Genomic DNA, 27,357 nt, shown 5'->3' on the forward strand with positions numbered 1-27,357 from the left:
GCACACCTCTACCCAAATGTTTTTACTTGTAAAGTTTTTAAAGGCTAAATAAAGATTATTTTTAAAAAAAGAATTAAGTGTAGCTCTCCAGATAGAGACATCTGCTACTTAATTACATAACTCATCACTCTCCCTGAGAATAGGCTTACATGGTACTTAAAAACTTTTCTTTTCAAACAGTTTAATTAACCACAACAGCAACTGAGCAAAGGAGGGAAAGGTTACATTAGATACACAAATGCCTATTTCCAGAGAAAATTCAAATGCTGCTTATGAGCTATAAATGAAGTCCCAGGCTGCATCCACACTGCAGAATTATAGCCGTTCAACACTACATTAACCGCCATGGGTCAATGCTATATAATTATGGGATTTATAGTTTTGTGAGATATTTGCTTTTCTTTGTCAGAGAACTCTAGTGCCACAACAAATTAAAAATACCAGGATTCCATATTTATAGAGCCAAAGCAGTTAAAATGGTGTGAAGCTGTTATAATTTGGCATTGTGGATGATCTCCCAGACAAATAGGGACCGGGCTCGTGGGGTCTACTCAAGTGTGAAAACCTTCAGTAGGTCCTACTATGACCATATTTGCTGAGGTCACAAGAAGAGATGGATGCTCCCATGCTTTGGAAGCTTACCAATGGAAATTAGGCAGGCGTTGCTTCTATAGTCATTGGACCAGTAGGGAAATAATTTTTTGGATTTAATTGGTCTAAACTGGATAGGATTGTATCATGTCCTCAGTTGGGCCTAATTTTTTATTAAAGAAATGGTAGTGTCAATAGGGTGCGAACATGTAAAGTCTAATTATCAATGCAACCCAATACATCTTTATTCAAAAGTAAGACCCACTGAATTCAATAGGGCTGGCTCCCATGTGCCTATATATAGAGTTGCACACTTAAAGTAATTGATGTTTTAAGCAGTTTAGGTCATCTACAGAATCATCTTCATGAAACCTAGTGGATTTTACTGTCATTATATTTTCCTTTGCAAAGAAAACAGATTGGAACTGGAATCCTATATAAACTTAAGGTAAAGGTAAAGGATTTCCCCTGACGTTAAGTCCAGTCGTGACCGACTCTGGGGGTTGGTGCTCATCTCCATTTCTAAGCCGAAGAGCCGGCGTTGTCCGTAGACACCTCCAAGGTCATGTGGCCGGCATGACTGCATGGAGCACCGTTACCTTCCCTCCAGAGCGGTACCTATTTATCTACTCACATTTGCATGTTTTCAAACTATTAGGTTGGCAGGAGCTGGGGCTAACAGCGGGCACTCATTCTGCTCCCGGGATTTGAACCTGGGACCTTTCGGTCTGCAAGTTCAGCAGCTCAGCGCTTTAACACACTGCGCCACTACCCATAGATGTTAAATGAGACATCTTGCTGAGAACATGTGCTAGGGGCCATGTGGATAGGATCATTCATCCTTTGAAAAAGAAAGTCCAATTCAAGTCCATTTAAGCCTACATTCCCAAACACATTTACTCAAGTTAGGTTCAGGTGAACACCATGGGACTTATTCCCAAATGGACAATAATAGCATTTTTTGCAGAAGTCACAAAAGCATGATATATTTGGACACAAACATAATCAGAGCAGCATGTCAACAATACGCTGCAGTGAAGAATGCATCCCAGTGACTGCAAAGCTTTCGCAAAGAAATATATTTCTCGGGCATCTTTCCCAAACATGAACATTGAGCATAAAACTTCATCAGAATTCAGTGACATTTGTGGAATTTGTTATGTTTCTTCCCTAAGCTTCCTTTCTGTCAAATAAAAAGTCTCTGAAAATTTACTCCACACAAAAACAACCAAATCATGAAACATTGGTGGTTCACCAAACCCATTAAATATTCAACTCTAGAAGTTGAAAACTTCTGCTTTTAACTTTCATATCTCAAAAAAGAAGAGAAGAGATGGGAGAGGAAAAGAGTTCAGAATGATTATAAAGGAATGATGTGGCACCACTTACCTAAAGATTGGTCTCTGGAGATGCTTTTTCTTAATGGTAACACAATCATCCATTTAAGTAGGGAGGGGGGAATGCTCTCTTTCTGAAAATAGTCCCAGAGAAAACCTGAGAGCAATGAGGAAGTGGGTCCTTATAGCTACTGTGTTGAAAGGAACACACGGGTAATTTTTTTGGTGCTGGGGAAATCCTCCTCCCTCCCTCTCTTGGATGGTCCAACAAAATGAGGCCATAGAGACCACATAACGCCTAAGCCATACGTAACCATGCAGACTGTTCAACAGGAGGACTGGAGTCAAGTTGACTGAAGTGGAGAACAGTGCTGGAATCCCTTTGAGCTGCCCGAGAAAATGCAGAAGGTTGCCAATTCTGAACTCAGGTAAAAAAAAGTTAGCTTATTCCAGTCATGAGAACATTTCTTGCACACAAACACGCTGGTCAAAGTCTTCCAAGCAAAGGCTGCCTGGATCTGTAAACTGAGCTCAGTCCCTTTCGACTCTAAACTTTAGAAGCTTTGCTGCTGCTCTTTTTCCCTCCCCTTTCTTCAAAATAAAAGTTTTCCAGCTGTTTCAGCAGCATGACACACACACACACACCCTGTGCAAAGTGCCTTCAGAAAGTTTCTGCGCTGTTGCAAGGAACTGTACACAAATTAAGGGAGACGAATGGTTCTGCTCTCTTGTGCCTGGCTTCTGTTCAAGACATTGTTGTAATTATTTTACAGTCTGGCTATTATTCACTTTGGCTGATGTGTGGCTATAACTATGCATATTAAACCACTGCTCATAATTTCTGGCACTCACACATCTTAATAGCCCACAGTTGGCTGGAGCACAATGCGATGTTTGCAGCTGGCTGGACTTTAACTACATCGAATCTCGCAATTATACTCAAGTTAAGAAAATAAAAATTGATGGGGTTTCTTCTTTTTCAGCAGACTGGACCTTGTCTTTCGTTCTGGCCGCACTTCAAACATGGAGCATGCAAAAGTTAGTGGAGTCATACCCTGTTTCATAAAACAGAATGAGTTCTGTTGGAGTCTATAAAGACAATATGTACATGGCACAGAACAAAGCAAAAACCGAGTAGACAAGATGCTGAATTGTGCAATCTCACACCCAGGCATGGGAAAGTTATTTTTTATTCTGATCCCAGATATCGTCCCATGGCAACAGTGTTAACTAGGGATTCTGGAAACTGTAGTCCAAAAGTAACTTTTGAGAGATCTTTTTAAAAAGCAAACTATGGTTCCATTTTCATCAGTGCTGGTGTGTGCCTTAGATCTCATGTCAAGTGGTTGACTCGTGGACATCCACTATTTCAATTGCTTACAGAGCCCCAGAGGAGTGCAGTGCAACCTCCTTGTCCACAAATTCAGTATCTAGAGATTCACTTACCCATGTTCCCCAAAATTCCCAGCATCCTTGAAGTGACTGTTGGTCTGTGTAGGCCCTCAAGTGTGATTCCATTGCACAACTTTACTATTACTCACAGTTTCAGGTATCCACAAGTGGTGGTGATCTTGGAATACATCCCTCATAGATATGGGAATCATACTGTATTACATTCAGATACCCTAGGACATCATGGGGAATATAAATAGACATCTCTGCCACCATAGCGTTAATCTGAGTACTGCGACCCATTGTAAATAGTTCCATCATCAGGATCACATATAGACTAAGGGTGGGGATCCATTGTCATTGGAGCAGACCCACAAGAGATCACTCCTGAAAGATTTCCAAAACTGAATTCTGGCATTGTTTTTCTTTTATGGAGAAAACTACCATATCAGGGAGAAGGCAGTTCAGCAATGTAATTATCTCCCTGATATGCTGCTTTGCCATAAACAGAGGAGGTGAGTCTCTGTATGTTTAGGGAAGCTTACCAAAACATTACCCCCCTTTAAAATAATGCAGTTCTACCAGTTTTTTTCTAGCAATGTGTAAGTTGAATCTTGTCACTCCCCAAATGAGAAGCAACATTGAAAAACAATATGGGTTTCTCCACCATGCCCTGATTTGCTGCTTGTTTTTTTCTCATACTCTGGCTATGAAGTCACTGAATAATACAGTTAAAACTGAGATTAACAACTTCATCAGACAGCCCAAAATTTGGCAGCATATGCTGATTCATTTTTGCCACGGAGCCTGCTGGCTCCCATTCTATGATGTACAGCTACTTCTGGCAGGCATTAACAACAATGGGGAGAAGCTGGGCACTGGACACTTGCCCTGTGAGATGGGGTTAGAGGTAAGTCAGGCAAGGCAGAGTGTGGGGTAACGGGCACCTCTGGATTTGCCACGATCCGTGGTGATTCTAGTAGCAAAGGTGATGAGGTCCTAATTAGGCTGAAGTTGCTTGGGACTAACCCCATTTCAGTGAAATTTCACTATATATGTCGCACCTCAGTGCTGGTTCACCTTGCTACACACACACTCCACCACAGCAGGCTTGAGTTTTTCAGTTTATTGATAAAGAATAACAAAACCTAATAAAAAGCAGTACAGCAAACAATAATCCAATTGAGAGTGCAATCCATAAAACACAGTTCAGAGTGTTCGTAGATAAAAGTACAGAGTTCCAAGAATAACAAAGCAATTCCAAAGAAACCAGAAAACATGAGCTTCAAAAGTATAATCCAAACACATGAGACGAGGCATGAACCGAAACTAAGCACGAGTTGATTCTTCAACAGCGATGAACAGCAATGAAGAGCGATGTTGCTCTGACTGAAATCTTTCCAAATTACATCTCCTTAAAAACCTCTTTGCAAGCTAGAAACACATTCCTCTGAGCTCTAGCCCACCCATACTTGCCTCCAATTCTCACAGAGCATCTGGAGCCTGATCTCAGCTTCAATCTGGAATACCCATCGAACACAAATTCATCCCCTTCATTCCCATCTGGGCTTTGTTGATATTGACAATTCTCAGACTCCGGTGAAAGGTCATCCTTATCACAAACTTTAGAGCTGTTCTGTCTGTTTCTCTAAGCCATCAATACTTTCTGATTCCACCTGCATTCCAGAAACATCAACATTCCCAGGGACAGACTGCTGTTCAAACTGCTGTTCCACATTTCCTGGATCAGACTGCTCAAACCCAAATCCCCCTTCATCATCAGACTGAACCACAACAATATAGGACTAAAGTTGGATTTAGCACAACATAAGAAGAGGGCCTTGGTTCTTCTATGTTTGCTAGCTGTGATCATTTAGCAAACCTATTATTTTGTTCTACTCTATTGTGTTCCTCTTAAATCTGATGATTCATTACAAAAAAAGAAGTCCAGCAAAACATATGATAAACATAAGATGCAGTAAATAATAGCTCAGAACCTGAATGGTTAAGAATTTACAATTTGAAGAACTCATTTTTCTTATCACACTACACTTTTATGGAGCTGTATTCTACTTTAACTGCCAAGGCAACATCTTGAGGTTTGCAGTTTAGGGAGTGTCATTTAAGAATTCTCGGTTTGTGAGCTCTTGGCCCCCAATAAACTACAAACCCCAGAATTCCAAAGGATGTTGCCATGGCAGTTAAAGTGGAATATAATGCTATAACTGTGTAATGTGATACACTTCACAGATTGTTCATTGCTCCTGTTTTGACTCCTGGAGGCAGAAATGCACTGAAACCCTTTTCTCACAAAGGCAATAGACTAACTCCACAGTTTCATTTGAAAACAAAGGGTTTTAAGCTGATGGCTGTGGATAATTTATGTTGCAATTCCAAATATGAGGTAAGGGGTGAGTTGGGTTTTAGTTCTTGATCAAATCAAGGAACACTGACATTTTGGCGAGGTTCTTAAACAAATGCATGGAAATGTCAACTCCTGGCTGTTTTTCCACCTTGAAAATAATTGTGTGGATCAGACTAAAGTCTTTCCACAAGAAGATATTTTGCATTCTGAAACTACAATTCAGTTATAAAGGGCTTCAAGTGCTAATACATTCTCTACAGATAGTAAGGGAGATCAAAGGGATGGATATCTCAAGCAATGGCACGGGTGGGGGGGAAGATGAAGCTAGCGGAAATAGCTATAGGGGTGTGAATGGATGCTTGCCAAATCTGTGGTTCATATTTTCTCCAGCTCCTAAGTGAGCCTCTGCTTGTGAAATGAAAAAGAGTGCATGAGAGTTTCAGTTAATGGCCCAGAATAAGAGTACAAAACCCATGGAAATAGAAATAACCTGAGACCTGTCTCGGTTTTACAGGAGGCATCCAACTGACGCTTCTGGTAAAACCAATTTAATTTGGGACAAAGCAGTTAAACCCTGCTTTGTCCTGAATTACTTAGATTCCTGGTAATTCCAGGTGTGGATTGGGCCCGGGGACCATGTTACATGATCCATGGACTCAATTCACACAGTCGTCTTGGGTTTTCTGGGCTCCATGAGCCTGGAAAGCCCAGAGGGCACCCACCCCCTTCCCCAAAACTCCCAAAATAAGCCCAGAGAAATTAAAACAATTTACCCGGCTACCATTAAAGTACTTCTGGAGTCCTCCTGACACATATAAATGATGTGCGAGGAGACGGGGGGGGGGGGGGGGTGAGGAGGAAAATCTCACCAGGAGGACTCCAGCAGTACCTTAATATCTGCCGGGAAAGTGTTTTAATTTTAAGGGCTTATTTTGGGGGGTTCTGGATGCCCTCCCGGAAGGTACTGGGGGGGGGGGGGGGGCGCCTAGACACACACACCCAGGAAAGAGCCAGTTTTGGGGGGAGCTGGGACTTAAACCTGCTTTTACATGCGTTTAAGTGAAGTCTGGAAGCGCCTGGAAATAGAAGGTTTTGATCTGCCATTGTCAATGTTTTACTTGGTAAGGATTTTGTGTCTATGATAGCTGCATGACAGGCAGCAATGCAAAGGCTGAACCTGTTCCCAAAACCAAAATGCACTAAAAAATTTGCCTGCCAGACAATGTTTGCACCTCTGTTAGCTTATCTGTCAGCTAAAATGACAGCTTTGTTTTAAAAAAAAATCAAATTATTCCTGGTTATTCCTAATTCTGTTCAGCTTTCAAAAACCTGGAGTTTATGGGATATTCACTCATTTCCTAACATAGGTTTAGACATCACCTGTTTGAAAATGTTTGATTTTGATGGAGCTCACAGCTGGTGAAACTTTCATTGGAGCAAGAATGCTTTTGTTGCTGATATGATCTGTACCACCATCAGCCCATAACCTTCATATCTGCTGAGTAATACTATAGTTTCCATTCACTTTAGAGACAAGTGAAAGATAACTGGATATGAATGATTTCTTACTCCCTCTTTGAATGAATTGTGTTGTGTGTGTGTATGTGGAACCATACTCCATGTTCCATGGGGCCTTATTTTTGTTGTTCTTCAAACGCATCATCTGAACCATTTACAACAGCTTTTGATGCATAAGCATTAAACCATTAAATAAGGAGTTCTTCAGACACAATTCAAGGTAAAGCTAGTTTATCTTGAATATATGCATGGCTTGGGAGACCCAAGGAAACTGGCAATGTTCTGAAACTCAAAATGCTTTCTGTATTAGATGTGAAATACAACAAGGAGATGGTCTTTTCTGTTATAATGTCCACATTGGGACACCTTATCAAGGTGTTCTGCTGCCTCTATTACTATCTGAATTTGCTACTCAAAAAGACTATTTCTCACTCAAGTATTTTAAGTACAGTAAAGTCTCACTTATCCAACATAAACGGGCCGGCAGAACGTTGGATAAGCGAATATGTTGGATAATAAGGAGGGATTAAGGAAAAGCCTATTAAACATCAAATTAGGTTATTATTTTACAAATTAAGCATGAAAACATCATGTTATACAACAAATTTGACAGAAAAAGCAGTTCAATACACAGTAATGCTATGTAATAATTGCTGTATTTACGAATTTAGCACCAAAATATCACGATGTATTGAAAACATTGACTACAAAAATGCGTTGGATAAACCAGAACGTTGGATAAGTGAGACTCTACTGTAACACAACACACACCTTATCTGGTATATGCATTTTACTGTGCCGCCTCATTAATGTTAAGGCTTTATTTTATTTGCTAATCTTTTATGGCATATTTGCAGTACATTGCTGTCAAAGTGATGGGTAAATATGAGAAATACTCCTGAGATCAATCATAGAATTTATTGCCTTCTCATGTCAATACTATTGTATTGTTTTACTAGAAATTTTCCCTGTTAGTAATCTTTTGTGTTTTGAAAGTAGTGTGTCCAAATAACACCGCTTAACTCATTATATTAATTTTACCATTCGTTACATTTAGGTGAATCCTGTTATTTCTTTTTAGCCTACTATAACCCAAAGATTGATGCAATAAAAGTTCCACTACTAATAGTATTATAGCTGGCTTCATCTTAATCACCAGTTACTCCACTCAGATATGAATTGCAGTGGAAAAGAAACTTAAGAGCAATGTAAGGTAGATGATGATGATGATTTTATTTCTTACCTCGTGACTTGGGGCAGGTTGCAGCATTATTAAAACACATAGACATTGTAAAAAAAAATTCATTTACATTTGCAACTTCATGTATGGCTGAAAATAAACTTCCTTTTTAGAAATATGTTTCATTACTGCAAGCTGCATCTCTTCTTTCTGGTTCATTCATAAATGGTCACCCTAAATGGGCTTGACATTTGTTCTGTCAGTTATGTGGAAATACTTAGAATCAGGATCTCTGTGCATGAATCATCCTGCTCCTTTGACTTCTCAGTAAGCAGGAGCAAAACAATGACAACAACGCCCTTCCAAATATTTAAGCCTGGAAGAAAAGGGAGGTAGATTTCTTATGCAACAAAGCATTGCCAGAAAATGCTCATACTTGAACCACTCTTGGAAAAGAATGTCTCTTCATCGCGGCTGGACAGTTGTCTGGAAATATACCCCATAATTTTAGCCAATGTGACACTAAGAGAGAAAGAATATGAGAGGAAAGAGAGTGAGACTTAGGGGATTGTTTGGCCACAGTCAGATCATGAAGACTTTATACTAATGATGATGTGCAAAAAGGAGAGAGAGGAAGACATTGGTAGAAAAAGCAAACCCTGGAAGAACCTCATTGGTTTGCATTATTTTCTTCTTTCTCTAATGATAACAATCATGTATAGTTAATTGTGGCTTTAACTGTGATTTGTGGTTCTAAGGCAGTCATTTTCAAACCACTTCTCCTGTAGCACTTAGATACAAATAAAAAGTTTGGATGAAGTGGGTTTGCGGTTGTAATTTAAGGAAGTGATTCAGAAACCACTTGTATCATTTTCCACGGTCTTGAAGAAGACCTAATGTTCCCTTTCTGAAAGAAAAAATTGCAAACTCACAATAGGGCTGAACTGAAGAGCCAACCTATCACCATATTTACGATTTACAATAGCTGGCACATGAAACAGAACTGGAGGCAATGTAGCATGAAAATGTTATTTCAAGGACCAACAGAATACAATTTCACTCTATTTTAGTTCAAGTTTATTAGTGGTCACAAAGTTGTGGGGAGTAGGTGAGACTTTGAAGATTTGGGTCTAATTTATTTGTTTAGTTTTAGCTGACTTCAAGATTTGGGTCTAATTTACAGTAGAGTCTCACTTATCCAACATTCACTTATCCTACGTTCTGGATTATCCAACGCATTTTTGTAGTCAATGCTTTCAATACATTGTGATATTTTGGTGCTAAATTCATAAATACAGTAATTACTACGTAGCATTACTGCGTATTGAACTACTTTTTCTATCAAATTTGTTGTATAGCATGTTTTGGTGCTTAATTTGTAAAATCATAACCTAATTTTATGTTTAATAGGTTTTTCCTTAATCTCTCCTTATTATCCAACATATTCGCTTATCCAACGTTCTGCCAGCCCGTTTATGTTGGATAAGTGAAACTCTACTGTATTTGTTTAGTTTTAGCTGACTTCAGACTTTTATCAATAAAAAGAGAAATGCAATTATATCAAGTATTTCCATTCATGAACCCTAGGTAGATGAAGGGTTGTGAGAGGCAATCAAAAGTATCAGCCCTCCCATTAGGTGTAAAAATTGTTATTTTTATTGTTATTTTATTGTTTTATCCCACTCCCACCCTCCCCTCCTTGTACATGCAATTTATACAGCAAACTATAGAAGTTACCTTTGAAATATCAATCTGAGTCTTAATGTTTCCACTCCACATCTTAGCACATTCTCTAAATAATTCCTAACTGGTTGCCACATCCTCTTAATTATTGTGACCTTTTCAATTCTACCTATATTGTTCCAATTACAGTTTGTTTTCACATTTAACGTACTTATACTAATTTGTCAGAGTCTATTTTGTTTTATCTTACCAACCCCTCACTAAAACAATTTGTGCACATGCTATTAATTTGTCAACCAATTTTTCTCTTTATATATTCTTCACTCCTGTTATCCTTGCATGTTGTACATTTGTATTAACTAAAGAAGAAAATGTTACTTATGACCTCTTCACACGGAATATATTTTGACAGCAGTGACGGGTGCTTAGCAATTCTTCCATGGAGTCCAATGACTCCCGCCACATCCCAGAGAAGTACTTCCGGAGCGGCTCCATGGCTGAAAACCCCTACCATCACCAAAAAGGCCAGAGGCAAAAGACAGGAGGCATCCCATCTTTCCCTTGAAATCTATGGAAATAGCCCACTTCTTCACATTTCCTCCCGTGTGATGAGGTATTAGGGAAACCACAGCCAGCCACTCTAAATTAACATCTATTTGACCGGGCTTCCTGGCTGGGAACTGTAAACGACTGCAACATCTGTTCCCCTATTTGGAAGCTTATCTTTGAAAAACTGAATTTATTGTCAGCAAACTGAAGCTATGGCTAATAGACTGCATTTACAACCTGAGGAGTCCTATAGAACTGCTCCAAGACTACAGAGACTTTGATTTGTTTTGACTCCAAGCCAGGTTTGAGTCAATTGATTTGTATACTGATATATTTAGTTTCACAGCATATTATTACATACCATTTTGGAGGGACTGAATGTACACATACTGTGTCGCTTACAAATTTTAGTTGGAGTCTTGATGATATATGTTTGATATATGTTCTATACTGAAATCTGCTCTGTGTAGCATTTAAATCTGGATGATTGCAGTCTATAAATCTTTATACTCTGTAAGTTACTACTCTGTAAGTTACAACTGTGTGTCACTACAAGCTGACTGAATTTGGTCATCAGTTGTATTATTTGTATTATTATTGTTAACATTATTATGTGTTCATTATGTGTTCTATGCTTTGAACCTTTATCGTGGTGTATATTTTTTAGATATTTTTTGGAATAGACAGCTGTGTTTAGTTATTATTATATTAGGGAAACCGGGTCAGTACGTGGCACAGGGCAACAGGTCCCCACATCCCCTGGGCGGGTGCTGCCGGGATTGCCGTGATCTGTGTTGATTCTCGGTGATTCTGGTGGTGAGTGTGACAAGGTCCTTAATGGGGGGAGGGTGGGTTCTGCTGAGCGTGGAGAGAGGTACTTGTAAGATTATTTTTTTTTACTTTTACTACCAAAGTAAATTCAGCAGCATTTTGAGGGGAGAGGGCATTTGTTCTTCTACCTGAGGTGATGAAGTGTTTTATGTTGGCTTTGCAAAATGCGCAGGTATTCAGTACTTGTGGGAGGGAGAGAGAAAGAGAAGGCTAAGAACTTTATTACAAAAGGCTGGCAAAGCAGAATTTCAGCAGGATAAGAGCATCTTTGGCAGTACTTAGCACATGATGCCATGTCCATACTGTTGCTGCTTTGCATACCTGTTAGTGTAGTGCACCCTTTCATTTATGTGTCAAACCCATCAATGGTTCTCAATATTGTTGCCTTTGCATTACTGATTTTGAACAATAACTACATGGCATCACAGGACATGATTCTCCTCCTCTCCTCTCTCCCTTGTTATTCCCAAATAGGAAGTTTTTTCCCTTGTTTTTCTTTTTTTATCATATAGCTATCATTGAGAAATTACAGTAAAATAAGAAACAATACAATAATAAAAACTAAAAAGTTTTATCATATTGTTATAAATGAAAAATTGCAGTAAAATAAAATAAAATAATAAAGAGCATGCTGGGTAGGTTATAGGGCAGGAAGATGGGATTATGAAAGCTGTGTGTTCTCGGTTCTTATAATAAATTGGATGTCTATCCCCACCCAACGGTCAAGAAATAGTTGCACTTTGTCCTCTGCCCTGAAGCACTTTATAACTTTACTATTGCACTTTAGTTCAATTTGGCCACTCCACACTATCCCCCTCCACCAACCTGGTGGTTCATTTTATTTTATTTTACTTTTACCTATTTTATGTTTTAATGGGCTTTTATGCTTAATGTAATATATTGTTTGCATAATGTGATTTTACTGTGTTTTATTCATTGTGATATGTTTTAATTGTTGTACTTGTTTACTGTTTTCAGGCCGTTGTCCTGTGTTAGCCGCCCCGAGTCCCTGCGGGGAGATGGTGGTGGGGTAGAAAAATAAAGTTACTTACTTACTTACTGTGTGGAAGACAAATTGTGGGACCATGGATTATCAAAACATGTTAAATTGCCCTAAAGTTGGACAGGAATGCATGAGCAAAAGCAGCTTAAACTGAAATGCTTTGGACATTTTTATACAGAACTGATATCATTGCTACCCCAGTGGGAAGCATTATATTTTTCTGTCACTTGTGCTTGTTCCGCTCCCATGAGTATTTAGTCAGAGATGCAGTGGAAGAAGATACACCCACCTCACTCTAAAATTATGTAGTTTCTCAAGAAGACATGCCAATTGATTGATCACTAGCATGCTTCAGAAAGAAGATATTCTATCCACAGGTTATTCTGTTTATAAAGGTAAAGGTTTCCCCTGATGTTAAGTCCAGTAATGTCTGACTCTGGGGGTTGGTGCTCATCTCCATTTCTAAGCCGAAGAGCTGGTGTTGTCCATAGACACCTCCAAGATCATGTGGCCGGCATGACTGCATGGAGCGCCGTTACCTTCCCGCCGGAGTGGTACCAATTGATCTACTCACATTGGCATGTTTTTGAACTGCTAGGTTGGCAGGAACTGGAGCTGGGACCTTTCAGTCTCCAGCTCAGTGATTTAACGCACTTCGCCACCATCTGCTACTACACCCAATCTGTAGGGAGTGAGGGACAGTTGACTGTATCTCTCCTCCCCTTTCATATATTTCAGAGACAAGGGATGTCCTGCTCACTTCAAAGGATCAGTCTGAACGCAGATCAGAGATGGCTGCTCTCAAATCCAATCTTTATTGAAGAACACATGACTTTGGAAAAGTCAGGAATGACCCAATGTTTACATACAACTATTTTTATAACTTTTGATGCTACGTAACACCACACGTAAATATCATCATCAAGTCCCACCCCCAATATCACATTACTACCATTTTCACACACTAAACCAATTATAATTGTTTATACTTTCGGCCCCAAGTTCCCAGGCATATTCTATCTTCTTCTGCCAGGTGCTCCTGGGATTGTTTATGTTATGACTCCCAGTTACAGGGCTGAATTACCAAAGCCCTGTAACTGGGTTCCATGACATGGTGCCCTCCTTTTCTTCGTCCTCCTCTTCGGTTCTTCTTTCATCACAAGCCTGAAACAAAACAATAATTCTATGTGTCCATTTTGTCCAAAGTACCCATATATTTTTTCAGTAAGCTACGATGGAATACAGGGTGTATTTTCCCTAAACTTTTTGGCAATGCCAACTGGAAAGTCACCTCGTTGATAACACCCTGTATTCTAAATGGTCCAATATATTTAGGGCCCAATTTTTTCGAAGGTAGCCCCAGTTTGATGTTTTGGGTACTTAGCCACACTAAATCTCCTTTCTCCAATTTATCACCTTCCACCCTCTTTCTGTCTGCGAATACTTTATACTTTTTATGTGCTTCTTTTAAGGATGCAGTCACTTGACTCCAGCATTCCATCATTTGCGCTTTCCATTTCCCTGCCTCTGTTCCCTCATTCTCTGTCCATCTTGGCAGCTGGGGCAGAGGCTGTATTTCATACCCGTAAACTACTTCAAAGGGGGTTTTATTTGTTGCTGAATGTATAGTCGAATTAAAAGCTAGTTCTGCAAAAGCCAACCACCGAGACCAGTCATTTTGTCTCATGTTAGAGTACATTCGAAGGAACTGCCCAAGTGTCTGCTGAGTACGTTCTACCGCCCCATTTGTCATGGGGTGAAAAGCAGAACTTAAACTCCTTTCTGCTCCTAGCATTTCCAGGAATTTTTCCCAAAATTTTGCTGTGAATTGTACTCCTCTGTCACTGACCACTCTACTGGGACATCCATGCAGTTTGTAAATGTGGTTTATGTACAATTCAGCTAGTTTCTCGGCTGATGGTAGTTTCGTCAGTGCTATAAAGTGGGCCTGTTTAGAAAACAGGTCCAATACTGTCCAAATATAACGATGTCCTTTGCTAACCGGTAGTTCCCCCACAAAGTCCATAGCTACACATTCCCAAGGTCTGGTAGGTTCTGCTACTGTTTGTAATAATCCCATTGGCTTCCCTCCTCTCGATTTATTTCTGGCACAATCATCACATTGAACAACATAATTTTTTATGTCCTTCCTCATCCCTGGCCACCAGCAATGTTTTGCTATTGCTTTTGTTGTTTTTGTAATTCCTGTATGACCAGCGCTCTGGTTGTTGTGAAAACGATGCAAAATCTTGATCCTTAATGTTGCTGGGATATACAGTTTCTTGTTCACAAACCAAAATCCCCCCTTCTGCTCCCCCTGTTCTGCATTGGATGCGATCCACTGGTCTCCTTCATAAGACTGTTTCAGCTCGTTTCCCCAATTATCTTTTCCGTCGAGTTCAACCATAGCAGTGTTCTCCTTTTGGGTTTGTGCTCTTGTTCTGACAGCTAAGCCCCATTGTTTGTCAGAGAATATTGTTCCCTCTTTTGCTGTGGGTATTCCTTCGTGTTGAGGCATGCGTGAAAGAGCATCTGCCAAGACATTCTGCTTCCCTTGAAAAAACTTTAATTGGAAATCGAACCTGCTGAAGTATTGTGCCCATCTAATCTGTTTGGGGGACAATTTTCGAGGGGACTTTAAATACTGGAGGTTCTTATGGTCAGACCAAATTTCAAATGGGATTCCGCTTCCTTCGAGAAAGTGTCGCCAGCATTCTAAGGCTTTTAATATGGCTAGTGCCTCTTTTTCCCATATCGGCCAACATTTTTCAGTTTCGCTGAACTTCCGGGACAAATATCCACAGGGTTTTAAGTTCCCATTTTGATCCTTTTGCAATAGTACTGCCCCATACGCACAGTCTGAGGCATCGCAATGGATTATGAAAGGGCTCCTGATATCGGGGTGTTTTAGAATGGGTCCTTCTGTGAAGCATTCTTTTAGGGTTTCAAATGCCTTTTGGCATTCTGGCGTCCAACTTAGTTTGGCGCCAGGAGCTTTTACTTTTGCTGTCTCTCCTTTCCCTTTTGTTTTTAAAAGTTCAGTAAGGGGTGCGGTTATTTGCGCGAAGCCTTTTATGAAGGATCTATAAAAATTTGCAAACCCCAGAAACGATTGCAATTGCCTCCTTGTTTGAGGCACTCCCCATTCTTTTACATCTGATACTTTAGCTGGATCCATAGCTAACCCTTCTGGAGATATCCGATACCCCAGAAAGTCAATTTGAGTTTTATTAAATTCACATTTGGACAGTTTTGCGTACAGCTTTGCTTCTCTTAGTCTCTGCAAAACTTCCCGGACCAATTTCACGTGCTTTTCCTTATCTTCAGTCACAATCAAGATATCATCAAGAAATATGAATACCCCTCTGTACAACAATGGGTGCAGTATTTCATTTATAAGCTGCATAAAGCACCCGCCTCCATTTTTTAATCCGAAAGGTAAAATTTTATATTCAAAATGGCCGAATGCGCAGGAAAATGCAGTTTTCCAAGTATCCTCCGGTTTGATCCTTAATTTATGATATGCTTCAATTAAATCAAGTTTAGTAAATATGCTCCCTTTTTTCAATACGGTAATTAAATCCTTTACTAAGGGCATAGGGTATTTATTGTCCTTAGTAATTGCATTTAAATTTCGATAATCAATGCACAATCTTAGGGAGTTGTCTTTCTTTCTCCTGAATAACACTGGGGCCCCGAGAGGAGAATTGGATGGCTTAATGAAGCCCCGCGCCAGGTTTTTATCAATGTATTTCCTCAATTCCTCCTTCTCCTGCACAGACATGGGATACACTTTTGGTTTTGGTAAGTTTGCTCCGGGGGTTATTTCAATTTCTACTTCTATATTCCTTTTGGGAGGTAATTTACTTGCCTCTTTCTGATTGAACACATCCACAAAGTCTCTGTATTCAGGTGGCAATAGCAGTGGGTCTATTTCACCTTCTTCATCTCCCTCGTCCTCCTCTTCTGCAATCTTGCTTATCTCCCATTGCGTCTGCTGTTCTTTAAATGCTAGGCTCTTTCCTCTCCAATCTACTTCGGGATTTGCCTGTTCGAGCCATGGTATCCCTAATATTACGTGGTATGTGGCAATAGGGGCTATCACAAAGGATATTCTTCCTTCCCATTTGCCTATTTTACATGGGACCTCCCGTATTTCCTTTGTAGATACTTCCCCAGTAGCAACTGATCCGTCTAGCTGCGAAAACGCAATTGGGGAGTCAAGCGCCATCTGCTGGCATTTCAACGCTCCTGCTAACTCTGGAGTTATAATATTCCTGGAACAACCACAATCCACAAATGCCTTGCAGGTGGCCCGATTCTCTAGCCCCGAGAGGCAGATTGGCACTACTATCATGCGTTTGTCCCGACTCACCAATTTTTCTGAAGATTCTGGGGCTCGCACCTCCTCCTCCGCACGCCTCCCGGTTGCTGGCTTGGGCTTTGAGGGTTTTGGCGGCTCCCCCTTCCGTGCCCAGCATTCTGCTGCTCGATGGCCCGTCTTCCCACATACAAAGCATCCCGGTTTAGGTTTGTTGTCGTCTCCTCTGGAGGGAATCCCCGGCCTCCCTCCGGGTCTTTCCTGCTTCCTCGTTTCTCCTCGACCTCTCACCACCGGTCTTTGCTGGCCGCCGCTGCTCCTGAAGCGCTTTACTTGGGCCAGGGTGGATTCAACGCGCCCCGCTAGTTGAATCCATCCCTGGAGCGTTTCGGGGTCATCTCTGTGCGCTGCCCAGCTGAAAATCTCGGGGCGTAGTCCCTCTTTAAATAATTCCACTTTGGTCACTTCAGACCACTCTGGTACCCTTTCCGCGAGGTGGAGGAATTCCTCTGCGTACTCGGGCACCGTTTTGTCCCTCTGCTTTATTCCTCTAAGCTGGTCTCGAGCTCTCAATTGCTCTAGCCGGTCTCTGAACCGGTTTTCCAGTGCGGCGAGGAAGCGGGGCACTGACCTCAGGCATGGGTCCTGTCTGGCATGTAGTTGCACATACCAGCTGGCCGCTCCTCTCTTTAGTGTGTTGCCGATGGCCCGAACCCTGCTTGCTTCGGAGGGGAATGTGTGTGCATTGTCTTCCATGTATCCCCTGATGCTAATTAGAAAAAAGTTCAGTTCGGCTGATTCCCCTCCGTATTCTAGCTTGAGATCTTCCCTTCTTGGCATCCATTCAGCGGCCCGTTGATGCTGTCTGGGAGGCATGGGGAAGGGTTGCATCGGGTTTCCTTGGATCACGCCGCGCCCCACTCCGGTGGTCATTCTGCGCGGCTCCCGAAATCCTGCCGCCGCTGTCGGCCCTTCCCCCCATCCGCATACTGGCCTCGCTGTAGCCCCCGCATCTCGCCTTTCCCCGTCGTACTGCACATCCTCCTCCTCTTCCTGGATCTCCTGCTCCTCTCCGCCTTCGTCTGCTAATCCACTGGACCCGATCCCTGGCCCCAGTGGTCTTTCCACCCCGACGCCCATCCGGGGGGTTGGGAGCTCTGTTGGAGATGGCGGCCTCAGAGTTCCCAGAGCTCGCTGGCGCTCCACTTCGCGTGCCATTCTGTCTCTGAACTCCAGCTCCTGCCAATATTCCTCGTCTCCCTCGTCCCTTGCCGCCGCGGGACTCTGCGTTGAAGCTCGCTGTCCCCTCTGGCTCCAATCGCCTCCTTTGCTTGGCTCTCTCTCGGCGCCATATCGGATGTGCTCTTTTTGGAGATTCTCTTCCAATATTGGCACTATTCTCCCCACGGTATCCGACAGCCTGGATAAATGAGTTTCCAGGATGGATAACCGCAGGGCCACGGTCTCCGGCATGCTTCCTCCAGATCCCCAACTGGTTTCTGCCGCCGCCGGAACGCCTCTTCCCCCTCTGGGAATCCTCTGGGTCACGCCGTCCGGCTTGGGGTACCCCGTAGAGGAAGCTATGGCTTGCAATGTCTCTTCTGCCAACGGCAGAGCTCCCAGCGGAGGCCCCTTTGCTCCGTCATGGCTTTGATCTCCTTCCCTGCTCATTATCACTTCACTGCAAATTTGCAGGAGGGTGAGAACTGGATTCCTGACTTAATTGTCCTGCTCACTTCAAAGGATCAGTCTGAACGCAGATCAGAGATGGCTGCTCTCAAATCCAATCTTTATTGAAGAACACATGACTTTGGAAAAGTCAGGAATGACCCAATGTTTACATACAACTATTTTTATAACTTTTGATGCTACGTAACACCACACGTAAATATCATCATCAAGTCCCACCCCCAATATCACATTACTACCATTTTCACACACTAAACCAATTATAATTGTTTATACTTTCGGCCCCAAGTTCCCAGGCATATTCTATCTTCTTCTGCCAGGTGCTCCTGGGATTGTTTATGTTATGACTCCCAGTTACAGGGCTGAATTACCAAAGCCCTGTAACTGGGTTCCATGACAAGGGATGTCACACACACACATGCACAAACAGGCACACAAACATGATGCAGGGTTTTATATCTGATTCTCTAGAAAAGTATTTCTTTCTATGCCGTCAAGTTCTATTTGTGTATTTGTAAATAAAGCAAATATCAGAAAAACACTCTAGTATTTAGTCCCAAAGTAAACAGTTCAGAAATGCCACCTACATAGTATTTCAGCCCTCAGTGACGCAAATGTGTGTGTGCACATGAGAAAGAGAGAGAGAAAGAGACTGAGAAAGATTATTACTTCCTTTGAAAACTCAAGACAAAGTGCCACTGAAATGCAAAATCAAAATCAACATTTTGCAATGTGGAGTGTTCACTGGGAACTTCTGAAGAAACACTAGTTGCAGACACATGTATACAACTAAGAAAAAATACCACACACACATAAAGCATGTCAAATGAAACTTTGAGTGTTTGTCTTCTGATTGTTGCACTCCATTTCAAATCACTTTTGTATCATGGGTATTTCACTAAACAATTCCCCATACTATAGATCAGTGGTTCCCAACCTGTTGGCCATGGCCCAGCAGTGGGAGTCTTCAAAGAGTGTTTCCCTTCTGCTTTCTTATTTAATAAAATATGCCTGCAAATTTGTCTAATGATCTCATGGCAACATGCAATAAAACCAGCCTGAAGGATTTCAGCTGTGTTTCAAGAGGAGACAACGTTGCTTAAGGATGGTATTCCTGTCTCAGTTCTCAAGTTCATGACTCAAGTGTCCCGTCTTTGTCTTTGTTCCTGGAAGGGTTTGCCTTGGAAAAAGCTCCTGTTTTCAATATTATGGATTTATGTTTGACTGCTGTTTTGACTCTCTTGACTCCATGTACTTGGTCATTTGTGGATTGCTACTATTTTTTGTCTGTGAACTTCTTTCCTCTTTATTTTTTTAATTTATTTTATTTCTGCTCCTTTCTGCAGAACTCACCTGGCCCACCCACTTTGGTACTAATGTTGGAGAGTGGGTCCTGGTCAAAGTGGTCCTCGGTTAAAGTGGGTCCTGGTCAAGTAGGCCCTAGACAAAAAAGACTGGGAACCACTGCTATAGATCAATGGGAAAACAAAACAGAAATCCACCCAACAACCATTGCAAAAGTTTACACTGAACTCCCAGCGTTAGAAACACACAAATGTGTAGGGCTCCTTCAATTTATTCCCTTATCTTGACGTCAGCAAATGGAAAAAAAGCACTCTGAAACTTAACCTAATGACTTCTCCAAGCTTGCAAAACTAGAAAGCACCGTGTATAAGCATGATGACTCATTCAGGCCTTTGGTGGAAGGGAAAAAAACCCTTAAAAAGCTCCTCGCAGACTTGACCAGTTCTACAAGAGTTCATGGGGGAAAGTTGTGAGCAAACAGTTGTAAAGAGCACTAAGCTCTGGTTTCCTTTTTCGCCGATTGCAAACATGAATATTTGTAAAACTGATTTAATCTCTCTTTCTCTGTGTACACAACAAGCACAGGAGGTTGGCGACGTCACGGTCCAGGAGATTAATTCCCTTGCTAAGACTTCCTTGCCTCTACTGGCCGAAGCGCAGACAGTTTGGCCTCTGCACTTTTCAGAATCCCCTGACATTTGGCTTTCCCTGTTGTGTTGCTGCTGGTGCAATCTTTCCCCAGCAAAAGCTCAGCTCCACACAAATTGAACACTTGTTTTCATAATCTAGCCTGACCATAACCTCAGCAGGTAAATGGGAAGGAGCAGGATCCCTGGCGCTCTTTCTCTCCTCTCAAATGGAAAGGAATTAGGACAGAGAGCTTCAGCTTCTAATCTGGCACAGTTCCTTCTCCTGAGATCCTCTCAGTGTGAGGTACCATCTGCTGGATGTGGTCATGGGACTTCTATTTACTGCTTTGCTTTGACAGTAGCTCAGGATTTGGCTATATTATTTTTATTTACATATAAAACATTCCTATACCATCTGCCAGCTCTTGAAAAAAGGCCCCAGGGTGCTTTCAAATAATAAAATATTGATATAGTTAAAGAAAGCATGCAGAGCCAAAATAATATAGATAAACGGTGCCTTAACTCTGCAAAGTAAAATGCATTAACTTGTCTTAATGAAACACTTAACAGACAGCAGTGAAGAAGTTAGCCATTCTTAGGCTGAATCCACACAAGGGATCTATCACAGAATCATAGAATCATAGAATAGTAGAATTGGAAGAGACCTCATGGGCCATCCAGTCCAACCCCCTGCCAAGAAGCAGGAAATCACATTCAAAGCATCCCCGACAGATGGCCATCCAGCCTCTGCTTAAAAGCCTCCAAAGAAGGAGCCTCCACCACAGTCCTGGGGAGAGAGTTCCACTGTCGAACAGCTCTCACAGTCAGGAAGTTCTTCCTGATGTTCAGGTGGAATCTCCTTTCCTGTAGTTTGAAGCCATTGTTCCGCGTCCTAGTCTGCAGGGCAGCAGAAAACAAGCTTGCTCCCTCCTCCCTATGACTTCCCTTCACATATTTGTACATGGCTATCATGTCTCCTCTCAGCCTTCTCTTCTGCAGGCTAAACATGCCCAGCTCTTTAAGCCGCTCCTCATAGAGCTTCTTCTCCAGACCCTTGATCATTTTAGTTGTCCTCCTCTGGACGCTTTCCAGCTTGTCAACATCTCCCTTCAACTGTGGTGCCCAGAATTGGACACAGTATTCCAGGTGTGGTCTGACCAAGGCAGAATAGAGGGGGAGCATGACTTCCCTGGATCTAGACGCTATTCCCCTATTGATGCAGGCCAGAATCCCATTGGCTTTTTTAGCTGCCGCATCACATTGTTGGCTCATGTTCAACTTGTCCACGAGGACTCCAAGGTCTTTTTCGCACACACTGCTGTCAAGTGCTGTCATGGCTCCTGGTCGGATTCTGCATCAACTCCAATCCCAATTGGGGCCACAGGGCATATGTATAAAAAAAGCTTTTTCCAGAAACTGCAGAGTAAATTGTGAGTTTTTCAAAACATGAAAACCTCAACAAAACACTTTCGCTATAAAAATGTAAGAAATTCATTTATTTCCGCAGGACCAATATATGTATAGATTTTTTAAAGCCGTGTACATAGAGCCCCTGGTGGTGGCGCAGTGTGTTAAAGCGCTGAGCTGCTGAACTTGCAGACTGAAAGGTCCCAGGTTCAAATCCCGGGAGCGAAATGAGTGCCCACTGTTAGCCCCAGATCCTGCCAACCTAGTAGTTTGAAAACATGCAAATGTGAGTAGATAAATAGGTACTGGAGGGAAGGTAACAGCGCTCCATGCAGTCATGCCAGCCACATGACCTTGGAGGTGTCTACGGACAACGCCGGCTCTTCGGCTTAGAAATGGAGATGAGCACCAACCCCCAGTGTCGGTCACGACTGGACTTAACATCAGGGGAAAACCTTTACCTTTTTACATAGAGCCTTAGCTGTCTTGGAGGAAAGAAATCTTTCAAATGCAGTGTTACCGCCTCTCCCCCCCCCCCCCCACCCAAAAGGCATTTCTGGACATCCCCATCAATCACATTTCTCTTCACAGAATGAACAGCAGAGTTGAAGATGATCACAATTTGAGATTTTTTTTAAAGATGTATACATTGTTTTTCTATTTGGACTTTTGTTTGGCCTCCTTTCCTTTTTCTCGCCTTGCCAAAAAAAACCTAATTCTTCACACATACCTATATATCCCATTGCTTTACCCCAATACGTTTAGGGCACAGGGCATCCTTGTGAGCTGGAGGCTTCAGATACTATTTAGGAGCCAGAATTTCTCTTCCTCTTTCATCCTTCTGCTGTATGAACCCAGGATCAATGGTTTCCATTCCCAGGATCCCACAAAATTGATAACATGTGGAGTGGGAATGCGTATATGGATGTTGTCAAGTTGGGCATAGACAATTTCCTAATTTGTCTATATTTTCCATCATGACTATCAGTGTCTCAACAGGATTTAATGTTGCAGTTTTTCACAATCATACTGGAAGATGGTAAGAATGGAAAAGGGGAACTTTTCTCCAAAAGGTAAACATGTAAATGTCCCCTAGTAAATATGATTTTGAAAGACATTCTGAGACCCTTTTCATAAGTATCTTGTACTTGGTGAGTATAGTGAGGATGAACATGGAAATGATAGTAAAGATACATAAAAAGAAAAAAGAATGAGAAGAAAATAGAGAAATACGTTCCCTTGTGAGCTGAGCTGCTATATTTGTTCTGGGATACACGCAAGTCAAAATATGGGATTCCTTGGTCTGGAGCCAAAGTGATGTTATTATTGGCCGAAGCAGATGGAACTTGAGTTCTTTTGTTTGAATATAATTGGTTTTGCATGCATTTTGCAAGGGTATCTTTTTCATATCTATAATTTGCCTATTATAATCACTCACACTTAAGACTTCATGAAGTATTCCTATTTCAGCTGCCATAAATGAACTAAGATCGCATAATAGATAGATACATGCCCCATGTTGGAGTTTAATGTGAAGGTTACCATGAAGACTTTACTTTTTCTTTGTGAGGGAAAAGCTGGGGATGCAGGAGAGGTGATCGCACTTATGGATACAACTCTGAAGTTATTTCAAGAAAATCCTGGATAAAAATGTAATCTATGACTCAAAGGCATTCTCCTATATTTTCAGTAACTCCTTTCCTTCTTAGAATCTCTAGAAATCAACCCAGAAGTCTTCAAAATATACCTGAGCAGAGATTATTTGCACTACAGATGAGTACAGCAACAAGACAAAGGGAAGAGTAATTTATTATATAGTAATTTATTACCAGTATTGTACTATACTAATATAATATTGTATGTAAATTTAATTTGTCCCCTTCGGGGTGAGAAGGGCGGCATATAAATGTAGCAAATAAATAAATAAATAAATAATAAGAGAGACCCCATTTCCATCAATACTGGCCATTGGACCAAAATGTTTAAGCAAACTATAGACAAATTATGACTTAAACACAGTTTTCAAATCATGACTGGTATCCTACATTACAGTTATGGATTTATAAGCTAGGTGGGAAGGAGGCAGATATTACCCATGATCATTTTCTTATGGTTAGTTGCAGGAGGACCATCCAAACTATCAAGCTGCCATTACTTCAGTTTCATAGCCAACCATAAATGAACAGGTACCTGAAAATGGGGTTGTTAGGAAAGGTTTATGTGAGGCACAGAGACTACAAAGAAGAAAAATAGATTGCTTGCCTATGACAGTAGTTCTTTGAGAGGTCACCTACCCATACACATACCCACATTACTGCCTCAGGTCCATTTATGACAGACTATAAAACTCAGAGGAGCCTCCGGTGGCTCAGTGTGTTAAAATGTTGAGCTGCTGAACTTGCAGACCAAAAGGTCCCAGGTTCAAATCTGAGGAGCGGAGTGAGCACCCGCTGTTAGCTCCAGCTTCTGCCAACCTAGCCGTTCGAAAACATGCAAATGTGATTAGATCAATAGGTACCACTCCGGCAGGAAGGTAACGGCGTTCCATTCAGTCATGCCGGCCACATGACCTTGGAGGTGTCTACGGACAACGATGGCTCTTCGGCTTAGAAATGGAGATGAGCACCAACCCCCAGAGTCAGACACAACTAGACTTAACATCAGGGGAAACCTTTACTATAAAACTCAGATAATGGTAGTTTAGCAAATGGGATGTTCATATTAAAGGAGGGAGCTACTCAGCTCTGAGAGGTTCCCAACTAATCCTTGTGCAAGCAAAAAACACATTTGTGTGAGGACATAGATGACCAATCAAAGAATTGAAGTTACCAACAAGCTGTCTTTAAACTGATGTGTAACTGCTCCATATTCAGTTATTCTATGCATGGTTCATCCCCAAAGTAATAAGAATCATTTTTTTGCTATGCAGAGGAGCCAGGAAAGAAAAGTGGAGGCCAAGACAGGTGGAATGGGAACCCAGGCATACAGTTTGACCTTATCTGCACTGTCACTTTGTTAGCAAAGTGCATAGTAGTCTTTCTGTCTTGTCACAGGCAAAAATGCAGAGGAGTCTGGAGCAGCATTACATGAACAGGTTTTCTGTGAAACTTGGAAAATCTGGTTCTGAAACATTGCAGTTGCTGAATTGATCTTATGAGGATGCTGTTTTGTCTTCAGTCCAAGTCTTCAGGTGGCACAAGGTGATCAAGGATGGACGGGAGAACATTGAGGATGAACAGGGCATCCTTCAAATTCATGAATTGAGAACAATGTGGCACGTGTGAAGGCTGTTGTGGATAGGGATTGATGTTTGAATGGTCGGTTAATCGCAGATGAGGTAGGGCTACTGCAAATGGACATCATTATGGAAAATCTGTACACATGAAAAATTTGTGCAAAACCGGCCACAAAAAAATTATCTGATGAACAAAAGGACAATGTGTGTGTTGGTTTCTTGGGAACTCTTGGGTTGTGTGAAAAGTGCTCCTGTCCTTCTGCAGTAAGAGATAGCTGGAGATGAAACTTGGGTTTTCAAGTAAGTTCCCACAACCAAAAAGCAGATATTTTTTGGAAGCTGGAGAAGGTTTAAATTGCCTCTGCGTCTGTCTCTGTTCTATGTTATACGGCATTGAATGTTTGCCTTATATGTATACAATGTGATCCACCCTGAGTCCCCTTCGGGGTGAGAAGGGTGGAATATAAATACTGTAAATAAATAAATAAGTTCAGAGTGACACACTTCGCAGTCACCTCAACTAAAAAAGACCCACAAGAGCAAATCAAGAGTGAAATCCATACTCATAAAAAAATTCAAAGGGAGTTTGTGCTACCTAGACAGACTATGAATTAAACAATTTATTTAAAGATTCTTGAGCTTTGGAGAAACAGAGTTTTGCCATGAAGTTACAAAACATAGTTCCTTTACTACGCCAGTGAGCCAAGTCACACATCATTCACTGTGAGACTCAAAATAATATCACATTTCTTCCCCACCCATTATACAGCCCTGACTTGGCCCCATGCAATTTCTTTTTATTCCACCTTAAAGGACATTATTTTGGGACAGTTGGAAACATCCAGGCAGCTGTGATAAGTGTTTTGACTTCCTCCACTGCTAGGAAGACTGGCGGCAATGCTGGAATTACTGTATTCAACCACAAAGAATAATCATTCTCATTACTTTTGGGTCAGGTATTTCCCACAATTGTAAATATTCCCCAAAGTCCATCTTAAACTCCATTGTGATATTTTGAGTGATGGAAGTCTGTTCTGTTGATAAGCAGGTTATCGCAGGATGAGGTTTCCCATCCCTTCCTGCTAGCAAACAAGGCCATGACAATCAGAAGCAGGATCCCTGTCTTAATTCCTCATCACACTACAGACTGTAGTTTGGAGAGGGATGGAAACATCATCCTTCTGTGCCCCAATTGCCAATAAAACAACCCTCCAACACTTGGAACAGCTATTAGCTGATAAGGTAGATGGAGGTTGGATGGACCAGAAGATGGTATTTGGTTATGTATTCATAACTACCCTGTTTCCCCTAAAATAAGATATTCCCCAAAAAATAAGACCTAGTAGAGGTTTTGCTGAATTGCTAAATATAAGGCCTCCCCCGAAAGTAAGACCTGGCAAAGTTTTTGCTTGGAAGCATGCCCGCCTAACAGAACACCAGAGCATGCAGGATTGGTAAATGTACATACCATAGAGTGTTGTACATGGAAATAATGGTAGTAACAAGAAATTCTTGATAGGATTCACAGTATGTCTGGTTATGCTGGTTTGTGATGACAACTACTGTACAGTATATAATAAACGTTCATTTTTTTGTTCGACAACAAATGTGAATTCTTCTTCATGAAAAAATAAGACATCCCCTGAAAAAAAGACCTAGCACATCTTTAGGAGCAAAAATTAATATAAGACACTGTCTTATTTTCGGGGAAACATGGTAAGTTGGTGATATAGAAATTCATCTCGTATTTATTTTTTTACTATGGTTTGATATCATTTCAACTAACCATGGGCATACCAGCATTGCGATGTCTGCTAATGTATTTTGCCAAAATGAATAAAGAAGTAACTGGTTAGTCTTCCAATCACCATAAATATTTCACTATGATAGCAAAATGGAACTACAATAAAAAGCAAAATTAAAAAGGTATTTCAAATTGCTATCAATTTTGCACAATAGAATAAAGGGGAATAAAGGGGAATAATGAAACGCAGGATCAAACTAGATGTTCAAGGAAATGCATATTCTCAGTGGTGATTCCTCAGATATTTTGGCAACTGGACTTGCAAAAGAAGTCCTTGTTTAGAAAGCAATAAAAAAAACAAAGATGTGTACATGAGAACAATTACATGCCATGACAAACAGAATTCTTTCACCATTTGGAGCACTACATCTTTCAAAACAAGTTAAACTCACTAATTTGACCTTCAACCTGCAATCAAATAAGCATATGCAGCGAGGCAAAGTTATTTCTGAGTAAATGTGGAGAACTGGACTGTAAAATTTATTACCAGTGTAAAGTACTGTTTCTGGCAAAGCATA

At 41.3% G+C, this 27,357-nt stretch overlaps 2 protein-coding genes across 4 annotated transcripts in view; both read right to left on the reverse strand.

Moving 5' to 3' along the window:
• Nucleotides 1-27,357, reverse strand: part of pde1a (phosphodiesterase 1A) — a 241,411-nt gene that overhangs the window by 140,791 nt on the left and 73,263 nt on the right. The window contains exon 1 of one of the 3 annotated variants that reach the window (XM_062963264.1): nt 1,981-4,946. The exons of the other annotated variants lie outside the window; for them this stretch is intronic. Within the exon in view, the coding sequence (XP_062819334.1) occupies nt 1,981-2,033 (53 nt within the window). The 5' untranslated portion in view covers nt 2,034-4,946. Of the gene's footprint in view, nt 1-1,980; nt 4,947-27,357 lie in introns of those variants that run through there. 3 annotated transcript variants of the gene reach the window in all.
• On the reverse strand, nt 13,240-18,860 carry LOC134293960 (uncharacterized). Its single transcript, XM_062963270.1, has 2 exons — nt 16,825-18,860; nt 13,240-13,613 (listed from the first exon to the last, which is right to left on the reverse strand). The coding sequence occupies exons 1-2, from the start codon at nt 18,439-18,441 to the stop codon at nt 13,530-13,532; spliced, it is 1,701 nt and encodes a 566-aa protein (XP_062819340.1). The 5' UTR covers nt 18,442-18,860; the 3' UTR covers nt 13,240-13,529.

This window comes from Anolis carolinensis, chromosome 1 (assembly GCF_035594765.1).
Source record: "Anolis carolinensis isolate JA03-04 chromosome 1, rAnoCar3.1.pri, whole genome shotgun sequence".
Classification (NCBI taxonomy): Eukaryota; Metazoa; Chordata; class Lepidosauria; order Squamata; family Dactyloidae; genus Anolis; species Anolis carolinensis.